Source organism: Gymnoscopelus microlampas, assembly GCF_963454915.1.
Source record: "Gymnoscopelus microlampas genome assembly, chromosome: 21".
In the NCBI taxonomy this organism is placed as follows: domain Eukaryota; kingdom Metazoa; phylum Chordata; class Actinopteri; order Myctophiformes; family Myctophidae; genus Gymnoscopelus; species Gymnoscopelus microlampas.
In genome coordinates this window covers 41,375,571-41,397,739 of record NC_139958.1, presented here as the reverse complement: position 1 = coordinate 41,397,739, position 22,169 = coordinate 41,375,571, and the positions used below count along the sequence as shown (strand labels likewise).

The following is a 22,169-nucleotide window of genomic DNA, read 5'->3' as shown; positions in this document are numbered from 1 at the left end:
TAATCTCCCAAACCACTTTGCGCCATGCTGCCAGCATGACATTATTATTCAGTCTGTCTTCTTTCTTTTGTGGATCTGACATTATTATGAATAATTATTGACGTAGTGAAGTACTCACAAACCGGGGTGGCAGTGCATGGCCCTGGAGGTAGGAGTGGCTGCTTGGGTATAGGAAGTTTCTCGGTTTCAATCCCGCACTCCCTCTGTGTTACAAGTGTCCTTGAGCAAGATGTATACCATCACATGTGTAGGCCTGGATGTGACACCCTTTGAACACACGAGGGCGACAACGTTCCATACCTGGGAGAGAGCTCAGTTAAGTGGCATCCTAGACTTACTCATAGGAAGGTATACAGCACGTGCTTGATAGATTTTAAATGCTGCACTGCATGTGTCTTCAACAGGTCCAGGACCCCTAGGGGTCTTCAGAGTTAGAACAGGGTGTCCGCCAAATAGGTTCTATTCACAGCAGCCATATTATGAAGACATTCACAGGTGTTACCAATGATACTAATGAAGGCTCTGTTCCATTCTGGTCAAACAGAGTCAGGGTGCTGATATTGTGCATGTTGGCCCACTGGAAACACTCTGTTACACCAGTGGGTCTTCAGTTTGGGTCCAGGGACCCTCATGGGCTTCCAAATGGCCCCTTGCAGGTGTGTAACTCTGAGAGTGTACAAATGGAACCAAATGGACCCGTTCCATTTGTACACTTTTTTCTTTTTTGGAACAGAGCCAGAGTTTTTTTTGGAACAGAGCCTTCATTAGTGTCATTGGTAACACCTGTGAAGGAAGTGATAATATCATCATGACATCACCACAACCAAGAATGTATTTCCGAGTAGATAACGCCGGCAGTGTTGCATTGGTGCAGTATTTATCCATTAAACCTTAACAGGACACTCGGTATTGGTATTGTTTGACTATTAGAAATATATTATTGCGTTCTAAATTTAGCCACAGGTTGACACAGGTTCTGGACACTTTACTATATTGTGAAAATGTCCATACCTGTTTGTTTACAAACACATGATCTGGTCTGATCTGGTCTATTAACACAGATAATGTGTAAATATACAAACAAACAAATACACAATTGTATTGATTGTTTTGACACTGACACACAGTTTTAAAAATCTGTCCTGAACAGAAGGGGCTTGGCTGGCAGGCTACTGTGCATGTGAGCTTAACACTATTTGTCTTCTCTCTTGCGGCTACACTTGCTAAACCTATGTCTTTCTAAGCACACACACTCAGTGTGGAGTGGTCAGTTGGCTTTCCATTGTCCAACCAGTAATATATGAGGAGATGTTTTAGAGACCCTATTGATGAAACAATGGGTCTGTCTGGAGGCGATTCCAGGCGTTTGTGTACTTTTGGCAGCGTGTATATGACTGCGGTGACAGGGTATTTGACTTTCAATGTATTTGAGTATCAATGGAACCAAATGGACTACAGTTCTAGAGGTTTTTCTCACAGGTGGAGTCACTGAGAAGACACATTAATTGCCTGTTATTAAAGCTTAGTCATCCTCTTTATTACCAGTCCTACTGTTCAAGCTACAGAAGACAATACATGCTAGTTGGTTACCAGCGTCATATGGTACCTAGAAGATGACAAATTGATTATTCACTCTATATTCCCATAGACTACGAAAGAATGGTGTGTGTGTGTGTGTGTGTGTGTGTGTGTGTGTGTGTGTGTGTGTGTGTGTGTGTGTGTGTGTGTGTGTGTGTGTGTGTGTGTGTGTGAGAGAGAGAGTGAGTGTATTTGTATGTATTGCCAGTGCCACCCTCTGTTTAGGTTCAGTACACTATACTTATGGGTTTACATAATGGTATAGTGGACATGTGAGTTGGACCCAGAATTCAAACCTCATTGACAAGTCAAAGTAATGACTACAAGAAACAACAACATCTTCATTTTGTTGCCACCTTTATTAAATCATATTTTATGACTTTTTGAATACATTGGGTCATATTTTATGACTTTGTATGGTGACTTGAATTGGAGAACTTATTCAGCAGCTTCTTTTCCCTGTAACAATAGGAACACAATTTTAGATATTCAACATGAATCTTTAGTTAAATCTTAGTTAAAGATAATGAAGGTTCAGTTCATATTGCACATGTATATTACCTTGGAGTCACGACTTTTAGCTCTCATCTTGTTGACCTGGCCTTCAGCGATGTCAGCACGCTCTTCAGCCTCCTCCAGCTCATGCTGAACCTTTCTGCACTTGGACAGGTGAGTGTTGGCTGCTTCCTCCTACAATATGATAGAGATGGTTCACAGCCTCAATATTTGAAAAGAGCATCTTACAAGTATAGTCCAAACAAGACCATTTCTGCAGCAATGTGTGCATTGTGGAGCAGCTTGCTTTTCCTTTCAGCACCCATGTTACAGTAACGGGTCAAAGCTTCCACAACATCACCCATGTGTGCAGTGCAGTTCCGTGGTGCACATGCCATACTGCAGAAGCATGGCATGCTAGAGATTCCATGTGCCGCTTCCGTGGGAAGCAGCAAGATGGGCACTGAAAAATGCTCTGCTGTTGGTAATATTGGCATTTCTTTTTCACACAACTGATTCCTATTAACCCATTAAGACCTGAGGCCGATTAAAATAATAATAATTCAGTCCTAACAGTTTTCTGAAAAACGTATGTTTCTATGTCATTGGTTCTCAAACTTTTTCAAGTCAAGGACCCCCAAATTATATGTATTTGGCCGCAGACCCCAATCTAAAAACGTTTTTTTTCCAGGGACACCCCCTCTCCCCCCCAGAAGGAAATATGCTTTGCTTTGAAAACATATTTATTCAAAGATTTGCAAAAATGTTTACGGTTTAAAACAAAATAGCAGATCTACAAGCTCATAGCGCGGCACGAAGTGACGCGCTATGAGCTTGTATATCTGCTATTTTTGAATATCCAAAGTATAAAATATGGTTAAAGTGGTTAAAATGATTGTGACACAGTTTTAATGAGTTATAAACTTTCCCAGTTTTAATGAGTTAATCCGTATAGTTACACTATGACAACAACGCTATGCCCCATGGCAACCACGACTAAAAATGCATCACTACGTATATTTGTCTTACCGCTTCCTCAGCCTGCCTCTTGTAGCCCTTCACCTTCATCTGCAGCTTGTCTACCAGATCCTGAAGCCTGCCAAGATTCTTCTTGTCCTCCTCAGTCTGAAGTGAGAGTGAATTTATAACATTAGTTGTATGTTCACGCAATCTATTCATTTTGTCAATGGCATGATGGTCATTAAAGTGAACATGATATACTGTACCTGGTATGTCAGCTCCTTCACTCTCCTCTCGTACTTGCGGACACCTTTAATAGCATCTGCTCCACCTCTCTGTGCAGTGTCGACCTCTCCCTCCAGGTCGCGCACCTTCACAATTGAATTATACATTATCAAATGATTTCTTCTCATTTCATTGACCATAAACCGTGTTGAAGTGAACTACATCTTACCCTAGACTCCAGTTTCTGGAGCTGCTTCTTGCCTCCCTTCATAGCCAGGTTCTCCGCCTCATCCAGACGGTGCTGCAGGTCCTTGACTGTGACCTCCAGGTTCTTCTTCATCCTCTCCAGGTGAGAACTAGTGTCCTGTTCCTTCTTCAGCTCCTCGGCCATCATAGCAGCCTGGAAAGTCATTTTTGTATTAAGATCAAATATATATACGTATGTTTCCTTCAAGGAAAAAACATCTTGGTCTCCATGCCACTGCCACACACTTGCCAAGAAAATCACAATGTACAAACATGGTACATAGATTATACTTAACCACACTTTAAGTGTGCTTAAATTCAAATGTTGACTGTGAGACAATAACTCATTAAAATGATAAATAATGAATAGATAATAGTGTCATTAGACCAGAAGGAATCATACCAGGTAGTAGGTAATACAATCACAATATCTTAGTACCACTAATTGTTGTTGATATTAATATTTTTGACATAAATACTGAAATGAGTGATATATTTTTCCCAATGATCTTCAAGGCTCTTTGAATAAGACATGCAAATGTAGGATTTAGTGTGAGCCTTCTAAAATACATCCTCTGTTGCAGCCTATACTAGAGCAAAGGTTTTCAACATGCGCATGTCATGAGCGAGCTGTATTGTATTATATTTTTATATTAAGCATGCCATAAGGATATCTAATTGTCCTGGTATTTTGGTTTGTATATATGTTTATATTAAGCAAGCAATAAGGATATCTAATTGTCCAGGTATATTTGACAAGAGGCGGACATCCTAACTTACATCAGTGATGGCTTTCTTGGCCTTCTCCTCAGCATTCCTTGCTTCTGAAACACTGTCATCCACTTCACCTTGGACCTGGATCAGGTCACTCTCAAGTTTCTTCTTGGAGCCCGAAAGGCTTGTGTTCTAAAATAAAGATTCAGTTCAGCAATGTAAGTATGCATGACTTGTACTGTATGTTAAATATTTGATGTTGAGAGTTTTCCTTTGACTTACCTGAGAGTGCAACAGGCCAGCACGTTCACTAGCATCCACCAGTTCTTGTTCAGCCACTTTGCGGCCTCTCTCTGTCTGTTCCAGAGCCACTCTCAGCTCCTCAATCTCCGCGACCATGAGGCCGTTCCTACGCTCCACCATGGCAGCCTGCTCCTTCAGATCCTCTTGGGCTCTGAGAGCATCATCAAGGTGCAGTGTAGCATCCTAAAATAAATCACATTTGAGGTGTGACATCACATTTGAGTCCTCTTTTTCTTTGCTCTTCCTCATGGAACTGCTTGCGGATTATACCAGGTCCGCCTACCTTATGTGGATTATGTGGTCGACACGCACTAACATTTTGAACCTTAATCCCATGTATAACGCACTGACTTTTGTCTTTTATTATGCTTTGTTTCCCTAAGCACCTTAACTAACGCCCATAAGTATATCATGCGCAGTATACATTGCTGCTATGCTCACGCACCTTTTCATATCTTATCTCAGGTACTAGTGTAAATATAGATAACTTGTTTGGTTTTTCTTTGCTCTCTTGTTTCATCTCCCATTCCCACTTCCACCCCTCCTTCTTCCTCCTCCCCCTCTTCTGGAAATAACGATGCACAAAAAAAAAAAATGACCCACCTGTGATATGACAATTATTCTGATTCTGAGGTGGTCATGTTAAGGGAAACAGCAGAATGTGACCACTCATTGTTCAGAGCAGCTCCACTGTTTGGATATGTGTCTAACTATGTTTTGCACCTTAAGCGTTCCCTGGACATTCCTCAGCTGCTTCTGGGCTTCAGCAGCCTGGCGGTTGGAGTGACTCAGCTGAACCTCCATCTCGTTCAGGTCTCCCTCCATCTTCTTCTTGATCCTCAGGGCATCGTTCCTGCTCCTGACCTCAGAGTCCAGATTGTTCTGCATGGAGTCAACCACCCTCTGGCTGTTCCTCTTGATCCCCTCCATCTCTTCATCCTTCTCTGCCAGCTTCCTGTCCACCTCACCCTTGATCTGGTTGAGCTCCAGCTGGACACGAAGAATCTTGGACTCCTCGTGCTCCAGAGTACCCTAAAATGTAATACAGGATCAAAAGGTTGTAGGACCTTTTAATGTAACATTGATCATAAACTGCTACACTGTTTGAATATAAAACGTATTGAAAGAAATCCAAGATATAGACAATTGCATTCTTCATCTAGAATCTAAAGGCTTTACCTCAGCTTCCTCCAGGGCTGTCTGGATCTCTGACTTCTCTGTCTCCGTCTGTTTCTTGGACTTCTCCAGCTCATGGATGCTCTTTCCAGTCTCACCAATCTGTTCAGTCAGGTCTGAGATCTCCTCTGCAGTTGATTGAAAATAGTCAATGAGGAACTTTTCAATCAACAATTGCATTCGAATTAAGTTGGTGTAGCCTAATCCACTTATTGATCTTGAAAATGTAATGAATTTCTTACTGTTAAACAATAAACGTGTAGAGAAAAACTCACGTTGCAGGTTCTTGTTCTCACGCTTCATGGTCTCCAGGTGGTCCAGAGACTCCTCGTAGGAATTCTTCATCTTAAACATCTCAGTGCTGAGAGAACGAGCCTCTTTCTGAGCTCCTTCCAGCTCTGCCTGTCCCTCTTCATATTTCTGCTTCCATTCTGCCAAGACCTGCACAGCGTTTGTAATGAAATGTGTCATTTACCCCACTTTAAGGAACTGCACACCATTTGTAATGGCATGTGTCATATACCCCACTTTAAGGTCCTGCACACACCGTTGAAATGTGTCTTTAACCTCCACTTTAAGGACCTGCACACCATTTGTTATGAAGTGTGCCTTTTACCTCCACTTTTAAGGACTGGAGGATGATTTAGTTGTAAAATGATGGTTGTCAAATCACCTTATCAAAGTTCCTCTGTTTCTTGTCAAGGTTGGCAGCCAAACCGTTGGCCCTCTCCACATCAATCATGAGGTCTTCCACTTCACCCTGGAGTCTCTGTTTGGTTTTCTCCAGAGAGGCAGACTTGGAATTCACAGCCTCGATTTGCTCCTCAGCTTCCTGAAGACGCTGGGCGAGCTTCTTCCTGTTGGTCGGTTTTTGAATGGAACCAAATTATATTGTGGCCAGTGTTTTGTATAGTGAGTGGTGCCTCATAGTGTAAAATATTGGTTCCCCCCAGGGCTCCTTGGGTGGGGGGGTTCCAGGGGGTCCCCAGCAAAATGTGTTAATACGGCATCACAATTTTAACCACTCTATCTATTGATAGGTTGGCTATTCAAAAATAGCAGATATAGAAGCTCACAGCGTGTGAATTCCTGCTATTTTTTACCAAATTAAAAAATCTTTAAAGTGTTTGAAAATAATCTTCTCCCTGGCACAAAACATTGACAGATGGGTGGGTACGTGGCCAAATATCAATTTGTGGGTCCTTGGCACAAAAAGGTTGTGGTGTAAAACATTGACCACTTACTTAGCTTCCTCCAGCTCCTCAGTGCGTTGGACAGCATCTGTCTCATACTTGCTCCTCCACTGACACACCTCAGCGTTGGCCTTGGACATTCCACGCTGCAGTTCAGCCTTGGCCTCCTGTTCCTCCTCAAACTGCTCCCTCAGAAGGTCACAGTCATGGCGAGCAGACTGCACACCATGAGCAAGGGCATTCTTTGCCTGTCAAAGGAAAACAATGCCAAAATAATGTCAGCTGGTTACAATTACAAAACGATACGAATTAGGCCTTTGTGTAAAAAAAAAGAAAAAGCTGTTCCTTACAATTACAATTAAGGCATTTAGCAGACACTCTTAGTCCAGAGCGACTTAATACATCAAATGCATATAAATGGTAATCTAGGATCATACTGTAGGTAAACCAAGAACCTAGCATCAGTATAAAATAAATAAATAAATAATCTTAAATTGAAACTATACAAACTATTACAATCGGTTGCCAGGTTAACAAATGAACCTGGCATCTGTCTACATAACATACAATCTAAATGACATTTTAACCTTTGCATAAGCCTGCAAGGTCGTCAAGGCTATAGGCCAAGTGCTACGGTCTGAGGTGGAGTCTGAAGAGGTGATGAGTCTTCAGATTAGGGCGGAAGATTGGAGTGAGACTACAGTTCTAACTGCTTACCTTAACCTCCTCTTCAACATGTCTCTTCAACTCCTCAATCTGCTGGGTGAAGGCCTGCTTGCCTCTGGTGAGCTGAGAGACGAGAGCTTCTTTCTCCTCAAGTTGACGAGCAAACTCACCTGGTTAGAAATTAGAATATTTGTTTCAAACATTTAAATACATCTTTATTGAATACAAATTCCTTCAATTCCTGGGATAATTGCTGATAAAAGCATTATCTCTAAGTAGGGAATTTGCTCAAGTACGACAAACAATGTAGGCAAAGCAGGCTTTACGGTGAACATTTACCGTTTTCTGTCAACAGTCTTGCTCTCTGAGCTGAAACATCGTTTATCTGGCGAACATTCTCATCACTCTTGGCCTTGATTTCACCAAGTTGGTCCTCAAGGGTGCGGCACATCTTCTCAAGATTTCCCTGTTAATTAACATTGGGACATATTCAATCACTGAAGTAACCTACCTATTTGATCATTGTTTGTGAATTGTCATTTTGGTTTGTTACATAAAATGGAGAAGTGTCCTGTAAGTCCATTGAACCAAGTATTTTTTATTACCTTTGCCTTAGCGACAGCTTCCATGTTGCTGGACAGGTCGTCGATCTCCATCTTGTACTCACTCTTCTCCTTCTCCAGTTTCTGCTTGACTCTCTGGAGGTTGTCGATCTGTTCACCCAGTTCAGCCACGCTGTCGGCCTGTTTCTTACGGAGGCCAGAGGCGGTGGCCTCATGCTGCAGGGTGGACTCTTCAAGGTCACGACGCAGCTTCTGGAACTCAGCCTCGCGCTTCTTGTTCATCTCGATCTGAGAGGCGGTGGCTCCACCAGCCTCCTCAAGCCTCTCACTGATCTCTTCAAGTTCCCTGGAGAGGTCAGCTCTCTGCTTCTCAACCTTGGCACGAGCAGCGCGCTCCGCCTCGATCTCTTCCTCCAGTTCTTCAATACGAGCCTTTCAAATGTATGATTTTGGGTTAACATAATATTAAAATCCTAATACACATACTTATTATTAATGATTTTACAGAAAGAAAAAAAAATACCTGGAGTTCTTTGATCTTCTTCTGCAGCTGGGCCCCCAAAGATTGTTCATCTTCAATCTTACTCAGAAGTTGGCTGGTTTCAAAGTCCTTCCTGTGGATAACAGTACATCATATTTTTGGTGTCATTCTGCAGGTATAGTTGTTTTACCATGGCATTTAATATTGTTTATTCATTATTATTATTATTATTATTATTAGACACATTTAATACATTATTATAATTATAGTTATAATTAAGTTGTCCACGTTACTTCTTTATCTTCTCATCAGACTGCTGCTTGTCATTCTCCAGGTCCATGATGGATTCCTGGGTCAGTTTCAGATCACCCTCAAGCTTTCTCTTGGCTCTCTCCAGGTCCATGCGGAGCTTCTTCTCTTGCTCCAGAGAACCCTCCAACTGCACATAATAATATTATTGTTCTTATTATTCATTAACAACAATAAACATACAGTGTACGTTCACTTCTATGAACTCACATCGTCCACTTGCTGTTCCAGCTTGGTCTTGGCCTTGGTCAGAGTGTTGACTTTGTCTTCCTCTGCCTGCAGGTCATCCAGGGTCTGCTGATGTGCCTCTTGGAGGGCTTTCTTCTCCTTGGTCAGCTTAGCAAGTCCTTCATCCTGAGAGGCCATCTCCTCAGTCAGGTTCTTCACCTAAATGAACCCAACATAGACAGTGTTAATACGTCCTTCATCCTGAGAGGCCATCTCCTCGGTCAGGTTCTTCACCTAAATGAACCCAACATAGACAGTGTTAATAAGTCCTTCATCCTGAGAGGCCATCTCCTCGGTTAGGTTCTTCACCTAATTAAGCAGAACAGAACTTGTTATCATGGAATAGATCATTATTGCACTTGTTCTCTGTCGGGTGGAAACGTCATTATGTCTAAAACAGTTACTTTTCAGGATTCACATCCAAATATAGCAAAAGTAGCAGATCGACAAGCTTGTAGATCTGCTACTTTTGATGCTTTTGTGTGACGCTGTAGTATGATCAAGTAGGCCGTTGGTTTACGATAAAACACAGCAAAAAATAATATATGGAAATAGATGGTTTCTGCCCGACAGCAACGGCTACTAACTAAAAACCCCAGAGAGTGTGTGATCACAAACCTTGTTTTCAGTGGCGTGTTTCTCCTTCTCCACTTTGGCCAAGGTGAGCTCCAGGTCATCAATGTCCTTCTTGAGCTCAGAGCATTCGTCTTCCAGCTTCCTCTTCTTGGCGGTCAGTTCCGCGTTGATCTCCTCCTCGTCCTCCAGTCTCTCGGTCGTCTCTTTGACCTTTGCCTCCAGCTGGATCTTACTTTTAATAAGACCCTCACATCTCTCCTCAGCATCATTCAATGCTTCATCTCCCTGGTTGTCAATGAAAAAGATAAGTGAGGGAACTTGTTGCAACATTTGTTCTGGGTGAGATATATGAGATGTGTTTTGCAGCTGCTTCCTGGGGGGGGGTACATTAACACAAGGGACATTAACTGACTGAACAAGCTGGTGAAAAAGGCATGCTCTGTCATTGTTAGAGCCTGGACTGAACTGAGGCGTTGGCGGAGGTGAGGACGAGGAAGAAGCTGGAGGCTATCAACATCCTCCAAAAGTATATTCTATGGTGGCATATGCAGATTCAACCGCCCCCACAGAAGAACGACAAATTGGGTCAGGCCTTTGTGCTGGTAGCCATGTAGCTATACAATGATGCCAAGAGCCGTTCGACCACCAGACATTCTCTGCCATGGTCTACATCTACATTCTAAACCGCTCACAAAATGTAAGGAAACTTGAATTTGGGCCATTATATCTCCCCTTTACTAATACCAATCAGTAAAGTGTTACATATCATTTTTATCGGTGATTAGTCACCTTTACAACGAGGTACAGCTTGTAAGCATCGGGCATGCATGGAATGAGCAACACAGGCAAACGTGTGGGTAGCGCCGAGCAAAAATGTGCCAAAATCACCCAATATGCTTTTGCTGGTAATCACTCTTGTTTTGAATGACCTGCCAGCACACACCTGCTGAGACGTGGGTTCTGCAACTTTGCGTTCTGCAACATGGGTTCTGCAACTTTGTTGAGTTTGTGTATGCTCCAAGCAGCAACACTGCCCCCATGGAAAGATGCCACGTTTGTCCCTTCAGGATAAGGCCCGTGCAATAGGGCAAGTGAAGCTGGTGTTCCATTACGCAGATTACGCATTATTTGATGTCGGCCCTGGTAGCATTTGCAGGACGGTGTGTGCCAGTCAAAGGTGTGTGTCTGGCACCTGAGCATGGGCCCTGCAACTTTGACATCTGTCTTTGGTACCGTTGTGCAAATCTTGCCTGTAAATCTATGGTTCCTCAGTGAAGCAAGGGGTCTGGGTTGTTGTCTTCCTTGTTGACTTCACCAGTCTCACAGAAATTAATCCTAAGTGTGTAAATGGTACCAGGGCTAACGCCAAATAATGCTGTCACTCTGCATAACGGAACACCAGCTTCACTTGCCCTGTTGCATGGGCCTTATCCTGACAAAAGTGTCATCTTTCCATGGGGGCAGTGTTGCTGCTTGGAGCATACACAAACTCAACAAAGTTGCAGAACCCATGTTCAGGTGCCAGTCACTCACCTGTGAGACAGTCACACACCTGTGACTGTCACACACCTGAAGCCCATTGAATGTCAAGAATGTCACAACATTGAATGTCAGCAAAAAAGTCTAACAGGCCATTTTGGCACATTTTTGCTCGGCGCTACCCACACGTTTGCTTGTGTTGCTCATTCCATGAATGCCCGATGCTTACAAGCTGTACCTCGTTGTAAAGGTGACTAATCAACGATAAAAATGATATACAACACTTTACTGATTGGTATTAGTAAAGGGGAGATATAATGGCTCAAATTCAAGTTTCCTTACATTTTGTGAGCGGTTTACATTAGATCAAAGATTTGAGATGATAAACAATATGAAATAGTATCAACATTTCCTGTGCAAGTGTAGCTACTTACTGATGCCGCTGACTGTGCAAGGTTATTTTTCTCCTGCACCAGAGCCACCATCTTCTCTTCCAGTGTCTTTTTCGTGGCCAGGGCCGCGGCCAGGTCGACCTTCATCTTTTCGTAGTTCTCCTTCATGTTCATCAGCTCCTTCTCAGTCTCAGCGCTCTGCAGAAGAGGCTTGATCTTGAAGTACAGCGCCATCCATGGCCAGTTTTTAACATTGCAGAATGAGCGCACGTTGAACTGGATGGAGTAAATGGCCTCTCTGTGGAAAAACGGTTGAAGTGTGTCATGATTGTGGACAGTGATGGAAGAAGTATACTCACATTTGTTACTCAAGTAAAAGTATCAATACTGCAATGTAGAAATATTCTGTTACAACTAAAAGTCTGGTATTCAAAATTTACTTGAGAAAAAGTATAAAAATACTGGCATCAAAATTAACTTGAATTACCAAAAGTATAAGCATTTTGCATGCAAAATGTCCCATTTCACAGGTTTTAAAACGTGTAAAAAAAAAAGTTTGAATATAGCAATATTTTCAAATAGCCAAAGTATAGGGCTGAAGTGGTAAATGTACGTCTTTTATTATTGTGTAAAATATAAAAAAAAATGTAATTGAACAGTAATGGAAAAAGTGTAGTTTATACTTTATTATAATACATTATTATTATTACAAATTATACTAAATATTGAATAAATCATGTTTTCAAAGTACCTCCTAGCCATCATCTTGACAAACTCCCGTCTCATGACGTAAGCTCGTGCGAGAGCCTGAGTCATGGTCACCAGAGAAAACAGCTTTTCATCTCGCATCTCCTCAAGGACACCCAGCAGACCAGCTTTGAAGAACACCTACAATACAATGTTACAATGTAACTAAACAACTGTAAAATCAACTTTTAGTCCTCTGACGATAACGTTAAACACGATTTGCAGTGTGTTTACCTTGGTGTGTCCAAACTTGTACTCATCATGAGGTACAGCAATGGACCCAAGCAGCTTCTCTGAAGCTTTCTTGTTGTCCATGAACGCGCCATCGGGACATGCGCTGGCATTCAGTACTTTGTACCTGTTTTGTAAAAGTTCATGGTCATTTTGCACTGACGTTTAGTAGTTTTTACCTGTTTTGTAAAAGTGGGTCATTTTGCGTTAATAGGTTTGGAACTAAAAGCTGCTGGAAAAAGGAATAAATACCTCTGCTTGAAGTCAGCATAGGGAATTCTGCTGGGGAAGCCCTTTCTACAAATCCTGATGCCCTCCAGCACACCATTACACCTCAGCTGATGGATGACCAGGAAGTTCTCCATCAGACCTGTAAAGATGTTGCTCCATTATTCATATTAGGACAGAATAGTTACGCACTGGCCACACTGGTCCTTGTTTAAATTTGGTCTGTGTTTACCTGGAGTCTTGGACTCGTTGGGAATGAGGCAACGCACAAAGTGAGGGTGAGTGCTCCTCAAGTTGGTCATCAGCAACCCCAAGTTCGCCTATTGAGACATAAAAGGGCCAAGCAGGATTATTATTAGTAAAAAGTCCTCCTATTGAGACATAAAAGAGCCAAGTAGGCTTATTATTAGTAAAAAGTGATACAATGCTGTACTTTTTCCTCCACTCCAATTATTTGAAACCTTTAGGTACTAGTTGTTTTATAGATTTTGATTGTTCTAACACATACATTGACCACTGAAGTCCTATTTTAAACTTCAGCCATTCAAAGATAGCTGATGTACAAGCTCACAACTTGTGATACAGAAATTGTTTAATTCCAACATGAAAAGACGTGCCTATTTCTTACATGGATTTAAAGTTGATAATAATAATGCTTCATTCTTACAGGAATATAATGTTGATAATAATTAATATATATTCTTACCCTGAAAGCACTAGACACAGTCTGCATGGAACCACCCTTCTTCTTGCCTCCCTTCTTTGTCGTATCTGTTTATATTCATTAGAATTATCAATTCAAAGTTGATTTATATAGCACATTTTCAACGACCAAGGTCGAACCGAAGTGCTGAACAAGAACAAAATAAAAAGCAGGCAAACAGAGCAGAAGAAAACCAAAAAAATCTAAGGAAAATAGAACACATCATTATATTAATAGACATACCTTCAGGCTCAGGTACGGGATACAACACACCCAGCAGTTTAACTGTAGACTTCTGGTACAGCTGCACCACAGAGTCGTTCAACGGGTCTTTGTTCTTCTCCAGCCAGCCTGTGATGCTGTAGTCCACAGTTCCAGCGTAGTGGACCAGGGAGAAGTGGGACTCACCCTTGCCTTTGCCAGGCTTGGGCTTCTCAAAGGCCTTGTTCTTCCCAAGATGCGTGCCATGCAACTTGTCGTTGAAAGTTTTGTCTGAAGCCTTTGGGAACATGCACTCCTCTTCAAGGATGGAGAAGATGCCCAAGGGCTTTGTAAAGGAGACAAAAGAGACACATCACCAAAAATAAAAACAAAATGAACATGTCATGTCCATTAAAGCACAAAACAATTGTATACCTTCTCAATGAGCTCAATGCAGACAGCCAAGTCCATGCCGAAGTCAATGAGATCCCAGGGGATTCCCTCTTTCTTGTATTCCTCTTGTTCCAGAACAAACATGGTGTGGTTGAAAAACTGTTGCAGTTTCTCATTGGTGAAGTTGATGCACAGCTGCTCCAAGGTGTTGAACTGTGAGTGGAAATATCATTAGCCCAATCTCTTGTAATTGTGTAATTCTGACAAAAATAATTAGTCTCCCATTTAAAAAAAAGTCCATGCTTACATCAAAGATTTCAAAACCAGCGATGTCCAGCACACCAATGTAGTAGTTTCTCTGCTGCTTGGTGTCCAGCATCTCATTGATCCTAATGACCATCCACAAGAACAGCTTCTCATAGATGGACTTGGCCAAGGCACCGACTGAGTTCATTACCTAAGAAAATAGGAACATTATTAGTAGGGGTGTGAATTACGCAATTTACTATTTCGAATTTAGGCATTTAGCAGACGCTCTTAACACACTGACTGCCATGGACGTAATATTACGTCATCTCAAATCCAACGCTTGATTGCCATTGACTTAATATTACGTCATCATGGTGTTTTCTGACAGGTTCCTTGTGTTCTGAGTGAGCGGGAGGGGTTGTATGGTTGGATACACAATGTGCAGTGTGTGTTTTTTACAGGTATAACAATACTGTTAAAATAATATGTCAGAGGTGCATGGAACTGCACATGTTTCTGCAGAGTGATATTTTTTGTATGCTCGTCATATATTAAATAAAGAGTAAGGAATTTTGATAATGCTGGAGGATCATTTTATTTACAGAAGTTGATTTAAGACAGTCTGGACACAACTAAAAATATATATTAGAGTTGTAATGGTATGTTGTGTTGAGAATATAAGGTGTGCATGAAATCAGGACATGGAAATAATGTAACTTACTCACCTGTGGCACAGTCTGTCCCTTAGTGACATACTCGTTACCGACTTTCACTCTGGGGTAGCAGTATGCCTTAAGCATCTCTGCTGAGTTCAGACCCAACAAGTAGCAAATCTTGTCAGCCTCTGAAATGTTCATACAATTTGCAATTTAGGCATTTAGCAGACACTCTTAATCAAGAGAGTGACTTACAGTAAGAAAGGCAAACACAAGGTGATACGTCAAATCCATAGAGATAGTAATTTACTGTAGGATCATAGGTAAACCAAATAAACTGTATAGAAGCAAAAAAATGAACTAGAAAAAGGTCTCCACCAGGTCAGGTAGGTTATTGTGGCCTCCTGGTGGCGCTATGATAAGCCAATGTGAAAAGGGTGCCATTTCTTCTTAGGCCTTTCACGGCAATCGGACACTGTGTTCATGATTTGAGGCATTTTGTTCAAAACAGACCTATCCTGCAAACTTTGGAAGCCAATGTTAGCCAATAAGGATGGAATATGAAATATCCGACACATCCGCCTTGATCACATGACTATAGAGATACTTTGTACTGATTTGCATGATTTTTGGAATCTGATGGAATAATAGAAAAAAATGTGTTTTACAAAAGTCAGTATGTGTGGAAAATGCAGGTAAAGGTTTTTCCTTGGCCTCTAGGGAGCGTGCGTGCAAAGTTTCACGCAGATCAGTGCAGTTATAGTTAAAAACGTGACTGTTATAGCGCCACCATGAGGCTGATTTGGAATTTTTCAAGTGGCATTTCTTCCTCGAACTAGTGGGAATGTGCATGCAAAAGTTCACGGAAATCGCATGCATGCGTTCATGATTTGAGGCATTTTGTTCAAAACGAACCAATCCTGCAAACTTTGGAAGACAATCTTTGCCAATCAGGATGGAATATGGAGAGAGATCTGTGTTGATCACATGACTATAGAGATACTGTGTACCGATTTGCGTGATGTTTGGAGAAGGTCTGTAGGAGTATTATCAAAAATCGGCCTCTATAACAGGCCACTCTGAAGAATTGGCATCTAGGGAGTGTGTGCACAGTTTCGCAGCGACCGGGCCAACGGTATCGGAGATTAGCTGTTCACAGACAGAAGGACTCACGGACAGACAGGGTGCAAAACATACTCTCTCGCCATGCCTTTCGGCCTGGCGGAGACAATAATGGAAATCTATTGAAAATACATTTAGCTTAGTTCATTTAGAATTTAAGTAAATACAATACTTGTGACAAAGTATGCATTATTTTCATTGAAGTTGCAGCTCACCCTCGTGCTATCATGATAAAAAATAATAATAATAATTTAAAATATATATATATATTTAGATATATTTAGATACAACTAAAGAAGCAGCTCACCCTCTGTGCCATCAGGCTCAGCCTGCTCCTCACGCTGCTTCTGTTTGAACTTCAAGACCCCATGATGCATCACTGCACCGGTGAACTTGTAGATGTACTGTTTCTGCTCAGCGTCGAAGCCCAGGATGTCAATAGCATCCTGATGTCAATAAGCAGAGATGTATTCAACAGATTGAGATTAACCATTAGATTAACAAACATCCTTTAAAACTGTGTACAACTCAACAGTAAACAAACCAACATAAGTATAAGTGTATTTAGGGTATCTGCACATTTCTAAAGTGACAATTTAAGGATTTTCAAGACCTTTTAATACCTATAAAATAAAATAAATTAAACAAATAAGACCATTACTGATTAAAAAGTAATCAACAAACTACTATACAAATTGTCAAACATTGGCCAAATTGTCAAACATTACCTAAGAAAGAGGCGCACAATTTGAAAACATGTAGATCGGCTATTTTCACTATGTATCTGTGGAACCGAGACAGACTAAATGTAATGCCTCAACTGCTACAATTCCAAGTGCTTGTCAGGGTGTGGGGGGGTCCCCAGTTCAAATGTGATTATTTTGGGGGGCACAGCCTGAAAACTTTGAGAAGCACTGCTTTAGAAAAGACATTTTGCAGAGTAACTGACTGCAGCAGCACAGTGAGTATTAGAAAGTTCTATAATGTAAAGTTCTATTATAATGTTCACTGACATCAGTAGCGTCCAGCTCCTCTTTGTCATTAATGCTGGCCACAGTGATCTGACCCATGCTGATCAACGGGAAGTCGTAGGGGTTGTTGGTGATCAAGCACATTTCTGAAAAGGGATTAAAAAAGGGTGACATTGTGTTTTTATTCATTCATTTATGTTCTCACTGCATCATCAGTAATTCCACTTACGAATAATCTCAGGTTTGTGGTCGGTCATCATCTGGAAAAAGATGTGGTAACCTCTCTCTGCAGGAAGCTGGTAAGTCACTCTGGACTTCTCCAGCAGATCTGTATGGGTTGTACATAACTCATAATAACAATAATAATAATAATATTCATAATAATAATAATCTATGGGTTGTTCATAACTCATTTCCTCAAATGAACGCATATATAATTTATAATATGTGAACTTCATACTTACATGTCTCAATATCAGCACTGGACAGTTTGCCCGTTGTGTTGAAATGGATTCTGATGAATTTACCCTGTTTGATATGGCACAATTTGTTGCATCCCTCTACATTGTGGAATTATTGCAGGTATTCTCATAAAATGTCATTATTTGCACTTACAAAGCGAGATGAGTTGTCATTCCTCACAGTCTTGGCATTACCATAGGCCTCCAGCAAGGGATTGGCTGCAATAATCTGATCCTCCAGTGACCCCTAGAATGTTTTAGACATCACCCAATTACAAATTTTGTCAGAATTCTTTCGAATTGAATTGCTATATTGCACATAAATGCTTTATGTGAAGTTAAAAACGTGTACATATATACCTTGATTTTACCGCTATCGGCCGCCGATTTTTCTCCACCAGAACTAGCTGTTGCAAAGTACTGGATGACACGCTTGGTGTTCACAGTCTTTCCAGCACCGGATTCTCCACTGGTTATAAATGCATAAATTCAGAGAAATGCAGTTAGTGAATTTGGGTACAATGTTCCATTTTTAATTGGATTTTTTTTAATAAAGTAGATGGGAAACTTACGTGATCAGGACAGACTGGTTCTCTTTATCTGTAAAATGTAAAGAAAACTTTTAGTCATGGATGCAGCACAAAACCATTATAGTTATGTATTTTTGACATTATCCTGACTAGTACCTACCCATCAGCATGAACTGATAGGCGTTGTCAGAGACAGAGAAGATGTGGGGTGGAGCCTCAATACGCTTCTTGCCTCTGTAGGCATTTACAACCTCCTGGTCGTACACTGGGAGCCACTTGTAGGGGTTCACAGTTGCACAAAACAAGCCAGAGTAGGTCTGAAGGGGAGAACAGAGAGAACATTAACATCATACATTAGCACTGAGCATGCCACATATCTGGGACAATAGATCACTAGAGCTGGAATTACAGTCGCGAGTTACAAGTGGCATCAACTAATGAGCAAGGTAACTTCAAAACCGTGAGTTTGTTTGAATTTGCTATTCTATGGTTTTCCCTTGACGTGAAATATAACTTGTAGTCTGTGTTTCTCTGCTATCGACAGGTGCAATGCTGTACTGTTCTCAGCATGTAGGAAACCTTACATAGATCATCCATGCTGCATAACGCTCTTTGAGGTTATACAGGACGGTGGCTTCAGTGAGGTGGGTCATCATGGCCATGTCCTCAATTTTGTCGTACTTGGGAGGGTTCATAGGGGTGACATCAGCCTCCTTCACAGTTCTCTCCTAAAAAAAAAGCACAACTTCAGAATGTATTGTGATTTTTACTGTGCCACTATTTGATTTTAAATACACCTCTACCTACCATCTTATCCAAGAGCGTTTCCACGGTGATTTTGTCACCGTCCTTCTTTATGATTTTACACTTGAGGTACAGCTCCTTAACATCGGCCACATATGATGCAGTTTTGGCATCAAATGGCGCACTTTGAGACTCCATTCTCTCCTTCTCTGGCTTACGGAGGTATATGGCGGCCTTGCCATACTGCTCCATCTCTGCGTCCGTACTCATGGTGGCGGCTTTCTGTAGACGGACAAATAGACGGCGTTGATGCCTTTGCTGACTTGAGATCTGAGCAGATAACTATAGGACTATGAAGGACTATTTCTATGATTATAGCTTATTGTAGGTTTAATAGAAAAATTATGAACACTCACTTTTCCCCTCTACCAGTAGCAGTGTAACCTTGTGTGCAACCTCTAAGTGTGGGAAAAAAACACATCATTTTGAGGACGTTAACATGAGTTGAATGATTTAATACACTACTATTTATAATCCTGAATTAAATTAGATGACATGAACCCTATTCCTAATCCACACACCACTTCGTAAGAGATAATTTCTTTTGGCATTTTTCAGTAGTTCCACATCCGAAAAGAGTAATCCATTTCAATATTATTTACATGTAATGAAATGAAATGCAATTATACTTGCCAATTCTGTTTATTGTTTTGGCTTGTTTGTTTGTTTTTAGCTTATTCTTAATTTCGCCAAGTTTCTTTTATCTGTACTGAAGCAATGCTAGATGTTTTTTTTCTTTTACACTTTAATTCCATTGTATGAATTAAGGTTACAGAGTTGGGTTGACTAGCCAAACTGTACTCCAGTAAAAAATAGTGTTACTTTAAAATAATAACTCTAGTAGTAAAAGTACTCTTCCAAATAATTACTTGATAGAGAGTAAGAAAGTATCTGGTAAAAATAAATACAATGTGAATTATTGTTTAAATAATCATAACATTATTGAAATATCTAAATAGAAATGAATGAACAAAAGCAAATTCCAATAAGGCCTAAACCATATCACAATCAATACACAATCAAGCATATACATCTGTACACTATAACATAAATCTTCTGTCCACTCATTCGTATGTGTGTGTAACCTCGGATCAACAGTGTTGTGTAGCTATGTGGCACTATGTACGGAGTCATGATAAAAATGAATATCTAACATGTCTAATACATTTATAAGACTATGAATAGCCAACATCTCCATAACATTTATATGACTAAGTATGAATAGCTAACATGTCTGATAAATTAATAGGACCATGAAGGACGGATGAAGTCTCACTCACCTACAAATGGAACTCTGAACTCCTGCAATGGGTCCATCTCAGCCTGCTTTATATGAGGTGTTTAGTGCATGCTGTGCAGAAAGTAAAAGTAGGACTTGCCTTTAAAAGGTCATTACATTCCGGTTAACATTGCAATACTATCCATTTAGCCACTAAAACTAAACATTTCAAATCTATTAATAAAATTGTAAAATTATACTTGCAACATCCACTTCTGTTGCATCTTGGCAATGTGTTTTATGTCCATGACGCTATGGTATAAAAATACTCTTTAATTGGCAGGGTGGTGGGGTGCCTCTGGGTTTATTCATTTGGTAGAGTCATTACAGCGTGTCTTGTCAGGTAAATTATTTGGAACATTGTAATATTCAGTGAGGAAAGTAAATTCACTCAAATACTGTACTTATTATTTTGAGGAAGTTGTCATTTTACTCGAGTAAGTCCATTGTGTGCTACTTCATACTTCCACGCCACGCCACTCCGTTTCTTCACTTCACTAAATTTGACGGCTTTAGTATTGATGTTTTTTTAGTCAGGGTCACACTCAGATATCTATGACAGTGTTAAACTTTTCAGGCCGTGACCCCCCAAAATAATCATAGTTGGACTTGGGACACCCCACTCTGACAAGCACTTTGAATAGTAGGAGTTGAGGCATTGAATTTATTTTGACTCGGTTCCACAGATAAGGAAAGACTAGTGACAATAGCAGATCTACAAACTATTTTCACAATATTTGCCTCTTTCTTATACTATTTGACAATAATTATGGCCAATGTTTGACCAGTTGTTATAGTATAATTTGTTGAATACTTTTGATGCAATAATGTCTTTTTCTTTCTTTTTTTGTTTTACGTAGGCCGATTAAAAGGGTCTTAAAAGTTTAAGATAATTTAAGGTCTTAAAAGTCCTTAAATTGTCATTTCACTGTCATCTGGGTCCCGAACCCACAGTTTGAGAACCGACTGGTCTATGAGTTTTTTAACAGCTCCAACAAATAGTTGGAGCTGGCTTAATGGCACTGGCACTTGAATCCTTGACCATTAAAGAAAGTGTCTCGCCTGACGTTATATCCATTCCCTGTACTCATCGCGTTTCATTTTGGCGTTACATTTCACCATTAATGCATTCATTAACAGACCATGTCATGTATAATTGCACACGCAGCCTCTCTCACACAGCTGATAGTCTTGGTCTAGTGAGTTTAACCCATTCAATAGGCTCTATGCACAGCAGCCATATTATCACTTCCTTCCCAGGTGTTACCAATGATACTAATGAAGGCTCTGTTCCATTTATTGTAGCACCGTGGTTTCCACGACCCCCATAACTCTGAGAGTGTACAAATGGAACCAAAATGACCCTTACGGGTCCATTTGGTTCCATTTGTACACTCTCAGAGTTACACACCTGTAAGGGGCCATTTGGAAGCCCATGAGGGTCCCTGGACCCCAACTGTAGACCCACTGGTGTAACAGAGTGTTTCCAGTGAGCCAACATGCACAATATCAGCACCCTGACTCTGTTTGACCAGAATGGAACAGAGCCTTCATTAGTATCATTGGTAACACCTGTGAATGTCTTCATAATATGGCTGCTGTGAATAGAGCCTATCCGGGAACGCATCTCTGTCATTTTAGATTTCTTTGGCTAAAAAAAGCAGATATACAAGCCAATAGCGCGGATCCGAGTGTAGCACTATGAGCTTGTAGATCTGCTATTTTTGAAAAAGCGTGAAAATGTGTGCAAATCTTTGAATATATATTTTAAAGCAAAAGTTTTAAAAATATTTTGTTCCAGGGACCCCCAGAAGCAAAGATTTGAGTTCCACATTTTCACTTGAAAACTATATATATTCAAAGATTTGCAAAATGTTCACGATTTTTCAAAAATAGCAGATCTACAAGCTCATAGCGCTGACCTCGGTGCATGGACGTTTTATGGTCAAGGATTCAAGTGCCAGTGCCCCAGTGAAGCCAGTCCCATTAAGCCAGTGCCAGACTATTTGT

General features: G+C 40.8%; 1 protein-coding gene across 1 annotated transcript; it reads right to left on the bottom strand.

Moving 5' to 3' along the window:
* Positions 1-1,943: 1,943 nt before the first annotated feature.
* LOC311037403 (myosin heavy chain, fast skeletal muscle-like) lies at positions 1,944-19,255 on the bottom strand. The gene is made up of 40 exons (XM_084046540.1): positions 19,237-19,255; positions 18,884-19,102; positions 18,661-18,804; positions 18,237-18,393; positions 18,119-18,146; positions 17,907-18,015; positions 17,701-17,793; positions 17,550-17,613; positions 17,315-17,413; positions 17,128-17,231; positions 16,422-16,560; positions 15,062-15,180; positions 14,395-14,544; positions 14,130-14,300; positions 13,737-14,040; positions 13,497-13,561; positions 13,023-13,110; positions 12,815-12,932; positions 12,566-12,689; positions 12,336-12,472; positions 11,627-11,882; positions 9,756-9,998; positions 9,120-9,296; positions 8,894-9,039; positions 8,643-8,733; positions 8,162-8,551; positions 7,896-8,022; positions 7,608-7,726; positions 6,942-7,138; positions 6,371-6,554; positions 5,973-6,138; positions 5,701-5,825; positions 5,245-5,553; positions 4,501-4,704; positions 4,285-4,410; positions 3,488-3,658; positions 3,300-3,404; positions 3,103-3,198; positions 2,140-2,268; positions 1,944-2,037 (listed from the first exon to the last, which is right to left on the bottom strand). The coding sequence occupies exons 2-40, from the start codon at positions 19,088-19,090 to the stop codon at positions 2,017-2,019; spliced, it is 5,802 nt and encodes a 1,933-aa protein (XP_083902666.1). The 5' UTR covers positions 19,091-19,102; positions 19,237-19,255; the 3' UTR covers positions 1,944-2,016.
* Between the last annotated feature and the right edge of the window lie 2,914 nt (positions 19,256-22,169).